The following is a 12,977-nucleotide window of genomic DNA, read 5'->3' on the forward strand; positions in this document are numbered from 1 at the left end:
TTATCACACTCGGTCGTTGCGATTTCAATATTAATAATCCGCTCGGAGTCATTTAGGTTCGACTTTGCACATTATTTTTGAAATACACCGAAAGTGCAGTTACTATACGTCATCATCGTCAGGTATCGTTTTTCTGTGTTTAATTACAGTTTTTGTATTAATGCGCCATATTTTAGCCAATTTTAATATGCATCGCAATATTTCGAACGTTCTTTTTATTTATGCCGTAACTACTGAGATTGATTCACGTTGTACCAGCTTCCATACTTTTGAAATCGCGATACGTGCCAAACTTCACGTCAGTCACAGGACACTCTGCAGGACATGTTAATAGTGAATCGCGGTCCGCATCATTTCCTTCGCTTTCTGCAGTTTAAGGGGATGCTGGAGCTGCTAGTGAACTTCTTCGCGATGGTGCTGCCATCGCACAATATTTGCACAATAAAATGCTTTTTACAAAAATTTGGCAATGTGTACGCACAAAATCGCTGTTGAGCGGTGTTTGGACACAATTAAGGAATATGAGGATTCTTTTCGAAGTGACTTTAGAAGCGTCATAAAAGAGAATTCTGTGTTCTCCTGTATTCTAACCTCTAATCCTGAAGGAAAACACAGAATTCTCTTTTATGACGCTTCTAAAGTCACTTCGAAAAGCAGTCTCATATTCCTTAATTGTGTCCAATCACAGCTCAACAGCGATTTTGTGCGTACAAATTGCCAAATTTTTGTAAAAAAACATTTTATTGTGCAAATATTGTGCGATGGCAGCACCATCGCGAAGAAGTTCACTAGCAGCTCCAGCATCCCCTTAAGGGGAAGATGGAGTTGCTAGTGAACTATTTTTTCACTATAGCGATGGTAATTGCAGTTTCGAAAATTCTCTTTATTACTTGTGCGGAATAAAAAGTCCTTTTCCACAAATGAAGTATAGATAGAAAGAAAGTCCGCTCTACAGGACTTTATATTCAAAATGGAAAAAAGTTAAAAACTTGCATTTGTCTTTTCTAACTTTTTTCCATTTTGAATATAAAGTCCTGTAGAGCGGACTTTCTTTCTATCTATACTTCATTTGTGGAAAAGGACTTTTTATTCCGCACAAGTAATAAAGAGAATTTTCGAAACTGCAATTACCATCGCTATAGTGAAAAAATAGTTCACTATAGCGATGGTAATTGCAGTTTCGAAAATTCTCTTTATTACTTGTGCAGAATAAAAAGTCCTTTTCCACAAATGAAGTATAGATAGAAAGAAAGTCCGCTCTACAGGACTTTATATTCAAAATGGAAAAAAGTTAAAAACTTGCATTTGTCTTTTCTAACTTTTTTCCATTTTGAATATAAAGTCCTGTAGAGCGGACTTTCTTTCTATCTATACTTCATTTGTGGAAAAGGATTTTTTATTCCGCACAAGTAATAAAGAGAATTTTCGAAACTGCAATTACCATCGCTATAGTGAAAAAATAGTTTACTATAGCGATGGTAATTGCAGTTTCGAAAATTCTCTTTATTACTTGTGCGGAATAAAAAATCCTTTTCCACAAATGAAGTATAGATAGAAAGAAAGCCCGCTCTACAGGACTTTATATTCAAAATGGAAAAGTTAAAAACTTGCATTTGTCTTTTCTAACTTTTTTCCATTTTGAATATAAAGTCCTGTAGAGCGGACTTTCTTTCTATCTATACTTCATTTGTGGAAAAGGATTTTTTATTCCGCACAAGTAATAAAGAGAATTTTCGAAACTGCAATTACCATCGCTATAGTGAAAAAATAGTTTACTATAGCGATGGTAATTGCAGTTTCGAAAATTCTCTTTATTACTTGTGCGGAATAAAAAATCCTTTTCCACAAATTAAGTATAGATAGAAAGAAAGCCCGCTCTACAGGACTTTATATTCAAAATGGAAAAGTTAAAAACTTGCATTTGTCTTTTCTAACTTTTTTCCATTTTGAATATAAAGTCCTGTAGAGCGGACTTTCTTTCTATCTATACTTCATTTGTGGAAAAGGATTTTTTATTCCGCACAAGTAATAAAGAGAATTTTCGAAACTGCAATTACCATCGCTATAGTGAAAAAATAGTTCACTAGCAACTCCAGCATCCCCTTAAAAGCAAATCGTGAAAAATAGCTACAAGTTTTTGTAACAAATTGCCAAATAGGTTGTAATAACATACTAAACATCGCTGAAAACATATTACACAACGATATATTTGTGGTATCAGTATTGATAACTCGTCTCGGTGCGCTAGAAATCAATTGCATATTTGCACCGCGCATTTCGCATTCAAGTGCAGCAAAAGTATGATGGGTGCAGATTTATCGGTAAGTATAGATACATATTTATTAGTAATGTAATTGTACTTTTTGTGGAATAAACAATTTGCAATTTCTAAGATTTCTGTATAATAAATCCGAAATTTTTACTCTTTTTATGACTCTCAATATTACTGACACATTTTGCTACATATTTATACCTTTCATTGCCAGATGGCGCCACCAGTATGTTTTAATACGTAAACGAAAACGTTCAGGTTAACTTAACGTTTACTTTAATTAGTGCAATTATTTTACAGTAAAATATATTAAATGTAACGTTTTGGATGAATTTAAATCAATTGAAATTTAATCTAAATAGTTATGAATCTTTTATTATTCAATACGACTACAGGTAAGCATGTTGTAAAAAAATTAATGTAAAAAGGTTAGCATATTTTATAAGTGGAGATTTTAGTATAAATAAAAGTACACGATATAAACGAACGTTTTGTTGCATGCTACGATATTATAATAGTGCAAAAAAGATTTATTATGAAATACTTTCTTAAAAATCCAACACGAAACACAAGTATTTGTAACACAAATGCGTACAAATTAAAAATTTTTAAATAATTCTAATTTAACAAAAAAGAAATTTCCTATAAAAGTTATTAGTGTACTACATAACAGCGAACGTTTTCCATACTCTCCCTTGAAGACTTCTAGTTTTACGTGCGAACGTTACAAAGTAGCTCCAGCGCTGCAGTTTTGCGCTAATTAAAAGCGAATTAATTATCACCGAAAGAGCCAAAATAGTCATCTTATTCAATCAATATCTGTGCATAATGTAAATAAATCCGTTTCTTTTGATCCATTTCCAGCAGATATCCTCGGAGAGATGCAAGATCCGCAAGTACAGACGACCCAGGAGATCCTGGCAAGATTGGTACAGCCTGGTGAGTAAATTTACTTATTGTTATGCTAATTATTGATACGATCGCTTATTGTTTAAGGACGTAGAATATATTTTAGCGTCCTCCAATTTAAAAAAGAGTTTAGTTTTGTTAATCATTTATGAATTTGCTAGTGGCAATTTAGTGATAAAATATGGAGAATTCCAAACACGAACTTTCTCTCTCTGCTCTTTCAAAAGAGAGGATAAGATATTTGAAGAACAGATTTATAAAAATGCGTCTGTTATAATTGGTGTTTTTCACATAACTCATAATTAATTTAAATAATAATATAGATAATGTCCACAAACAATTCGATTTAGAAAAAAATATCAAACATTTCAGAAAGCGCGCAATAATTTTTAATGCATTAAATTTCACGTTTTATGATCAAGAAAATTAAAGTAGATTAATAAAATTAAAGAAACTCTCAAAAAAGAATTAAATATATTAGGCGTCTCAAGTGTCTGTTTTTTTTTTTATAAAAAAGCATATAAACCTTTATTAAAACTAAGTACAAAAATAATAGGTACATTTCTTCGTCGTCTTGTCTAAATCTCTAAATTGCTATGCCGGCTCTGGTCCGCCGTTCAGAATTACTTCAATTATTGTACACTCGTGAGCAATAGCGAAGAGTATCCTGTCGAAAGATCATATGGAATGTTATTCTTCTTCATATAGAGCATCTTAAAATTTTCGTCATTTTGTTCCAATCAGAAAATGATCCAACTAACGGCAATTATATACCAAATTCAAGTCGATATTAATTAATTTATATAATTAGTCAATAGTTAAGTTTCAAAGGATCCGAGGAAACAAACGATCCTTATTTCACCACTTACACTTCGACGCAGTTATACACAGTGTCCCCTAATTATCGGTGTCACTTTTTTCGTGAACTCTTCGGCAAGTTCGGAGCCGATTTTTAACAAAAATTTCATTAAACTCTTTCTAATATTTATAATTAAATACACTTGTTGTCTCTTTCAACAAGTTTGTCGAAAACCTGATACACTATAAACGTATATTGCACTCGGCAATTTGCATTTTTCGAAATCTAGAAATCTTTCGTATTAAATCATCTCGTGCAGACCGTTCGACGATCCTCGCGATTGCTGAAGTCTACGCGAAGAAGAGAAACTTGAACAATCGTTTTATATTGCTAAAGTATAAAACGCAACAAAGGCCTTATATAAGATTCAAAAAAAAAAGGAATAAGAAACGCAACGGGCCTTATATGAGGGTGTTTTTTAAATGGGGAGGAGAGAGCGATACAACTGTCAATATCGACATAACGTTGTTGACGCACACATGTGGGTACGTTGCTAATGTGTATACATATACATGTACATATATATAATATATATATAAATCCATATATATTTGCGTATCTGTGCGCGTATAGAAACATGTATTATATTTATATATATTACGACTTCGTTAACAACATAAAATGTAATTATTCACATAACACAATAATCCATGATATAATAAAATATCATAATAACGATCTGCTTTTTGTACTGGATAGGCCGACGCGCACGTTAATATACAAGATGTTTTGATATCGAAAAATATCTCAGCGACAGATTCTTCAAATCTAAAATCACTTTTCTCGGGAAAGATTTAACAAGAAACGCAATTAAAAATCTTTCGAAGTAAGTTGTAAAGATAAGGAATGAAATTTCACGTTTTCACTGATTGTTTAGGCATTGTATTTCAATAAATTTGATTTGGAATAAAAACATTTGAGGAATATAAATATTTTCTCTTTTCTGTGATTATTTCGTCAGATTTTATAATTTAATAATTTCACATTCCATAATTTATATAAATATAATTTATATACACATACTTATATAATTTTAACGTAATTGCAACTTAGAATTAAATTTCAACTTTAACCTAATAACGATTTAATTAAAAATTAGAAACTAGGAATGACGAGGAGTCTGTCGTTGAAGTATCTTCCGTTAGTGTCAAATCACCCTGTATAGACGTAATGTATCTCATCAACTTCTCCAAGGATACAAAGATTCGCATTCCCCGCGCGCATTTAGAGCTAAATGAAGCTGTCCGATACCAACTTTGATTCATGATCGTAATGGAGATTCAGGCGGCCGCATTTAGCTAAAACGCGCGCGTTTACTTCTCTTCACCGGAAATTACTCTATATTTTTCTTCGCGCGGCTCTCGACCGCCTTGAGTATTATTGCATCGCGTTACTGAAAAAGAAAAAAAAATAAAAAGAGAGGAAAGGACATCTCCTACAATTATATTCTCGTTACCATGGTAACCTCGGGATTCGGATTCGTATCCTTAACGGGCTAGACAGCCGCCACATTACTCCTAGGATTAGCTTTACGTACGTACATGCTAGGCAAAGTATAGGCTGAGAAGAAAGTGACATTAAACTTAAGAACGCGTTTCGAACGTAGGGAAAGATCTCGTGAAAAGATCTCGAGTACTGAGGATCCGAGGATCTCGACGTCCCGAGACTCGAGGATCCGAGGACTCCGTTGAGTATTTTCTTACGTAATGCGATCGACGAAGCAGCCGTTTCTACGCATCGTCAGGAAATGATTTATTTTTACCGTTACACCAGAATGAACGACGCTCAATAAAAGATGTACGAGGCAAGCGCTTGCGTGGAAGTGTCGTTTTGCAAACCAAAGCAGCTAGCTGTTTTGTTAAACGGAAGAATTTCTTTTAGCGTTTTCGAGCAATTTCAGATTATCGTTATTACCGTAAAAGTTCCGTAGTCGCGTTGCAAAGTGGGAGGATTGAGACACACGATTGTCCGCGATTTTTCCGATCGATAACTCGTTTTCTTCTGCGGCACGCGATTCGTTCATGGCGACCTTTGCGTTGCTCTTTTCGCGCAATCTTCCATCTATGGAGATCATTGTTGTAAGACGGGGTGTGCCACACCTCCGTCCTACCTTCAGAAGGTTAGCAGGTCTGTGCGCAACTCTTGAAGAGTCGCTTAGGCGACAAAAATTTCTGTGTCATCAAATCCGAATGAGGCAAAAAATTGCAAATTAAAAATAATTCAATCTCTTTTTAAAAAATGAAACACAGCGCACATAATTATATAAAACTATAATAAAGCGCACTATAATAATATAAAAATATAAAATTATATAAAATATAATATAAAATAATATAAAAAATTTCAGAATCTCAATCCTCTCGCTCGTTAAGACGATGCGCTGATCGGTGGTTGCCGCATCCTTGGATGTCGCGCGATCCAAGGATCCGACAACGGTGCCGCTTTCCTTTCGCGATCGCGCGATCAGATCGATCGTGCGGCCAATTCAACGTCGCGCGGCTGATTAGAAGCCGGGCGGGTCGCAATCTGATTCGACAAGATTGGTGAAAGCCGACGAGCGGCGATGTTGCGACGGCGGTGACTTTAAGCACCCCTTATACGGCCGCTCTCATCATCGCGATCTTTTAAGTACCCTAGACGTGATGAGGTAGCACCGTAATAACGCCCTTATATCGAGGTGCCCTACAAACCAGGCAGGCCCGTTTCCACATTGATCGAGATATCCAACGTGTGACCTGGTTCGTTCATTCTCTAATTAATCCCCTTCGAAAGATGGAAAGAGATGAAATTTACTTTGTCCAGTAATTAAAACCGATACACGAAGAGAATTATTGTAGAATTATTGGTTTAAGAATTAAGACCGCGTAGCAATCCAACGTTCACAGTTTCCGAACGAAGAGAAATCTACGGAGTCTTTAGTTTCTTTTATAGACACTTCTTTCGGCGCGTTAATTAGAATAGTGAAGCACGCAGGAGGGCAAGATACGATCGACACGATAAAATCATTAAAGTTAGATAGCCGGCTGTAATAACGATAATCTGCTCATTGCTGTCTACTTTAATTGGAGTGCAAAAAACGCGAGCAGATGTTAATCTTTTCTGCAGTTTCTGCTTCCTTTTCTTTCTGGCAAGTTAACTAATTTCACCGGATAGCGAATATATTTTTTCTGTTTCTCTTTTTTTTCAACATTACGCGTTACGGTACGATGTATATCATGATGTATGGCTTACAAAAAAGATCGAGGAATATCGCGTTCATCATTATTTGTTCGTTAGCGCTAGATAAACCATCGAGATGCCTGACGATGCGTCTTAGAATTTAATTCGCCGCTCGCGTCGTCAATTGAGTATCAGCATTAATGCGGTGGAAGAATAGTCTCGATTATGTTGCACATACGTGACTAATTATGCAAATTGGTCAAATCGGCGAAGATCGGCGAGCAAGGCGATCGACTGAAAGATCACGCGAGACTTTCTAAATCTTTTCAATTCCGTAATTAACAGCCTCCGTACTTCACTTCAACATTCTTCAAACGCTTTCGACCCTTATCCAAGCGGATCTCTCGCAAAACGCGGATTCAACTAAATTTCAACTCTGGCAACGATCTAACTGCTTCTATACAACATTTATAATAAAATTCGTACATAGACCTTTTCTCTTATAAAAAAAAAGATAAGAAGTCGAATGTTGAAAAGTCTCGCGGATTCAGATCGGGTCGCCCGGACGAGGGTAAACGCGTTGCGTTTTCTCCGACATATCTTTCAAAAAACAAAGCCTTACTCTAGCGCAAAAACGGTATTTAATTATGCTGATGACAAATCGGCAAACGACAAATAAATTTATCCCGCTTGGTAAATTTATCGCCACCTGTCCGACGCGATGTGCATCGCTCGCTGCGATGCGGCCGTGTGTGCACGTAACGCAATATCGACGCAACGTGTAATTACCAGCCTGGCGTACCTTGCGATAGCCCGAGGGGCCCTCTTCGGAAACTCTAACCTCGGCAGTGTTATTACGAGGTCGCAGGGGCGCCGGAAAATGTAGCGCAGCGTCTACAGAGCGTGCGGGAACTCGCGCGTCCCGCGTCATCGCGAACCTCGCCACACAGAGCACGTTACATCGTGATCAAAGCGTTTATCGCAGCTCTTTGAGATCGTAGCCGAAAGAATCGCGCTGACGTGAAATTCGTACAATCGACGTGGCTCATAATTATCGTTAATCGTCGATCATCAATCTTCTCCGTCAATAGTTGATTAGTGGTTTTATTTTATTAGATTGGTTACGACGGCAGTGAATATCGTGACACGATCACCGGAAATGATTGATAAAAGGGCAGTTTTATTACTTGTTAATTCTCTCTCTACAGCCGAATTTTTCAAAAAGGTAAGGTATCTCAGAATCAAATTTTTATTTTTATTTTTAACGTTGTAACGGGAAAAGAGAAGAATTTTCTGTCAATAATTATTGATCTCCGTCTATCATAAATCGTTAAATTCACCACTTCTTTAATTCTCTTGATAATTATGTTAATAATGCATATGTTTTTATAGAAAGATTCGACTATAAAGAGATAATACATTTCATTCTGACAACTAGAAAAAGCCATTATTAATAATTAAAATAAAAAACAACATTGTTAAAATCTCAAGTAAAAATACAAAGCTACAAATTTTCGAAATGTCTGAAAAGTAACTTACTCATTAAAAGGACGGACTTTAACTCACTATTCAGACTTATCGACAAGAGCACCGGCTTAAATGACAAAAGAATCGATTAATATTATAATATTATAATATTATAATGTATTACAATGTATATATTAATAATATTATAATATTATATTATCACACGTACACGCATTGTTATAATATTATCGATATTTCCTTTATCGATTTTAATTCACATCCATAAAAATCTCTAAATCGCGAAAATAAATTGAACAATGAAAATGAGAAACGAGAAACAAATGCGATTCTTACGGCTGTCAATCCTATGGCGTATCGTACTCGACAGAAAATTCAAATTAATCGCGAATGGTTCGTCCCTTTTCCAGCTGCGCTTTCGTGATAAAAGAGAGAGAAAGAGGAAGAAAGAGTTAAACGAAAAAAGAGTACCAATGAGAGAATAGCACTTACACATCTCGTTACGTTTGCTTCGCTCTAAACCGCTCATTGAGTATGTACCTAAATCACAGCTCATGCTACTAATTACTTATTAAGGGGTATTCCTCTCGATACTCTGCACTTAAATCGCTCTAAGTTACTGCCTAATCTACTCTCTGTGTACGCGGAGTGCCTCGAAACCAACGAACGATCCTCTCATTACAGATCTCTTAGCTAATCAAATCGATCTTTATTTCAAAATAAATCTTGATTTATAAATTAATTATAATTGATAGATTCTCTCGATATTGTCGATTTTGTCGTTATGGTATAATTATCTTTACTAATCGCAACAGTTGTAATAAAAAGAATGTTCGATATGGCTTCGAGACACTCTGTGTATAATTACATATATATATATATATAAAAGATTTATTTTTTATATAAAACATCTTCAACGTTAATATTTCGTGGCTATTAAATATAATTAATCGTCAATTAGCCTATAAACATTCGTCGTTTTGTCCTTGTTGTCGTCATTGTTGTAGTCTTTGTCGTTGTCATTGTCATTAACGGTAATTGAATGATCGTAGGAACAACAATTTCACGGATGTCATGTTAATATAAGGGAAGCTATTAGCTCCCCGCTATCGTCCATAATTAATTAATAATAGTTAATACAAAAATTCGACGGCGAGCTGCCGCCGTTAGGATAGATAATCTCGCAAACAAAAATCAAGGTTCTTAATCAACTTTTTAATTAATAACCTCTTCGGTTGCATAGTTTCGCCATGCAAAGCTCAATCGGCTTCCTGTTGGCGTACAGGGTGTCACATGAAAATCATCCCTATTCTTCACGTGATTCGCAATCAATTCTTCGTGCAGTTTAACGCTTCAAGTTCTTTGTGCTCGAGTTAATTTAATACTTTCACGAAATGATTAAGTAAACTTAATTGAGCTAATTCAAATAACAATTCAAACAAGTAAGTCAACGTAATTAGATCAACTTGAATTCGATTCAAGTAATTGGGCAAACCGAATTAAGTCTGAGTCAAGTACTCGAGTGCTAATATCCTCAAAATTCGACAAATCAAATATATTTCTCTGAGAAATTTATTTCTTGTGACTACGTGGGCTTGTTCATGGACACCCGATACACGCTGCGTCATACTACTAATCACTCGTCATGGTTCGCTCTTCCTCACAAGCTCGGTTCGAGGATTTCCATCGTAGAAATCATCGTCGCTCTTTATTACGCTCGTATGAAAAAGAAAAAAAAAAGGAATGAAGAATAAGAAAAAGGCAAAGACCTGCCACGGCCGTCGTCTTTTTCAATAAACTCAGATTAACGTAGACGACGTGTGTCGTGCCGTTTGCGAACTAACTGGGGGGGTTGCAGGCGGTTCCTGTCGGGTCCACGGTGACTTGTGCCCTGCTGGCAATGGCGGGAGAAGTTGCATTGGTCTCCGTCGTCGGGCTGGTATTTCCGTTGTTGCTCCCGGATGCGGAAGTTTGCTGGATGCCGGCGGGCTTCTGGGTCACATGGGTCTGATAGTGTTTAGCCAGGTGAGCCTTTTGGCGGAAACTTTTGCCGCAAAGCGAGCAGGCAAACGGCTTCTCGCCGGTATGCGTCCTGATGTGCACGTTCACGCTGTACTTGTCCTTGAAACCTTTGCTGCAGATGCTGCAGTAATGCAGAGAACGCTCCTTGCGCTGAACGCTACCGGGCGAACCACCCGAGCCGCCAGCCTGTTGCTGATTCGCATTGCTACCGGCGTCCGAGCCGGCATTACCGTTGCTCGCGCCGTTTGCGTTGTTGCTGTTACGATTGCCGCGTCTGACGTACTTCTTTGGCGATTTGGAAGTGACGCCAACACGTGCGGAAGTTAGTTGTAGCTGATTCGACTGTTGCTGTTGCTGCTGCTGTTGTTGCTGTGGCTGATCCACATCAGTTCGTTGAGCAGATTGCTGTTGAAGAACATCCTGCTGGGCGGCCGTGACTACCGTCACAGTGCTCACCTGACCCAGATCAGCCGGTAACGTGATGGTGCCGAGACTCCCGCTTGCTGGATCCAACGTGTACATGACTGTGGTGGTCGCTGACACGTTGCAGACCGGTTCCAGACTGCAATAAGACTCCACCACCTCGTTCGCGATGCTCTTCAGTTTCTCGTAATCGCCTGGTCGATAAGTCGTTTGGTCCAGTTGCGAAAGCAGCAAGTCCTCATCGGTGCATGCCTGCATAGAGTCTTCCTGTTGCTGCTGCTGTTGTTGCTGCTGCTGTTGTTGCTGTTGCTGCTGTTGATCGGTTACTATCAGGCCAGCGTTTCCCGAGACCGGCATTGCGATCGCAGATGTCTGCGAGGACGGCGACGATGAAGAGACCGATTGAGTCGATCCAGTGTACAATTTACCTTGAAGAGCACTTCGCAGCAAACTCTCAGCAGAATCGCCAGCGCCAACGGCGACCGCAGCCGCCGCAGCGGCTGCTACTTCCTGGAGATTCTGATCCGACAGCTTCCAGTCGTTGTTGTTGTCGCCAGAGCAATTAGCAGAAGACGCCCGTGCACACAGCTCCTTGCTCTCGACGAAGCCGCTGTCATCAGTAGTATATTGCGATGAGGGCACAGTAAAACCACGTCCATCCGCCTGGTGGAACCTCTCGTTGACGCTCCTGGTGACATCGCCTCCCGTCGGTTGCTCGTGATCCTGCTCGCCCGAAGACGGTTCCATGCTGAGAATCGCATCCAGGTCTAGGTTGGGCCGCAGGGACCAAGAGTCACCAGATGCTGGTGCCGGGCTCTTGCAGCAGTCCAACCCGTCCATCGAGTTTGCCTCGTTGTTCAGCACCGTGAGCGTGTAGATGGCACCGTCCGTATTCTGTCGGTCGTTAGTAGCGCAGCCGCCGCGTCCCGCAACCACGGCCTGATGATGGTCCGCAGGACCACCCGCTGCCGGATGAAGGACACTGTCATTAGTATGCGCGTTCGTAGACCAGCAATACTTGTTCAGGTCCTCCAACAGGATGTTGCACGTCTGCTCCTTGCCCTCGTCCTCCTGACCCCAATAGTCACACTCGGATTGATCCATGGCGGTGGGCTCGCTGCCGGTCTGCTGCACACCGCCATGCTGCGAGCGCACCTGATGATGCGCGTGATGATGATGATGGCTCAGCGAGCCGGTGATGGTCGAGACAGGTGGCAACGCCGTCAGCGTGTTGTTGTTAGTTTCCTTGATAAAGGAGCCGCCATGTGCACCCTCGTGGTCATCATGAGCCTGCTGAAGATAGCCGCCCATGGTGCGACAGCCACTGGTGCCGCGGTGCAGGAAACTCTCTTCGTCGGAGACAACGCCGTCGGCCGAGGTGCAATGCGGCGGCGGCGATACCACGAAGTCGAAGAAGTCTGTCTTCGGCAGGTCCTCACCGCCACCTCCTGGCACGAAAGCTTCCGTCAGGTCCATGGAAACAGTATGACGCCGCTGTTCGTCGTCGTGCTCGTCGCTGTCGCGCTGGTACCCGCTCTAATTACACTGGATGACTCGCGTTGTAGTCTGTTGTGATGGTGCCGATGTCGAGGTTTGGCCTGGGTTATCCTCATCAAACACAGCGCCTACGACTCCGCCCCATTCGCCACCGCATCCTCGAGTTCCACGGACAACCTAGAAAAAGGAGACTTTAGTTAGTTTGCTAATACATCAGAGATTTGGATGTGAAGCTCATTTCATGAAGATAAAGAGTTGCATGCACGCCATACAATCAATCAAATATGGAATAGAAACGATGCAAAAAATATGATAATATGACATTAGCAGTTACATTCGAATTTTCGGCTA

General features: G+C 39.4%; 1 protein-coding gene across 1 annotated transcript; it reads right to left on the reverse strand.

The window, feature by feature from the left end:
• Positions 1 to 9,178: 9,178 nt before the first annotated feature.
• LOC105279869 (transcription factor Sp3) lies at positions 9,179 to 12,691 on the reverse strand. The gene has a single exon (XM_026971289.1). The coding sequence runs from the start codon at positions 12,603 to 12,605 to the stop codon at positions 10,524 to 10,526; it is 2,082 nt and encodes a 693-aa protein (XP_026827090.1). The 5' UTR covers positions 12,606 to 12,691; the 3' UTR covers positions 9,179 to 10,523.
• Positions 12,692 to 12,977: the final 286 nt, after the last annotated feature.

This window comes from Ooceraea biroi, chromosome 7 (genome assembly GCF_003672135.1).
Source record: "Ooceraea biroi isolate clonal line C1 chromosome 7, Obir_v5.4, whole genome shotgun sequence".
In the NCBI taxonomy this organism is placed as follows: Eukaryota; Metazoa; Arthropoda; class Insecta; order Hymenoptera; family Formicidae; genus Ooceraea; species Ooceraea biroi.

What these genes read in the sequence shown, in the direction of transcription:
- LOC105279869 (XM_026971289.1), bottom strand. Translation starts at nt 12,605, where the DNA reads ATGGACCTGACGGAAGCTTTCGTGCCAGGAGGTGGCGGTGAGGACCTG.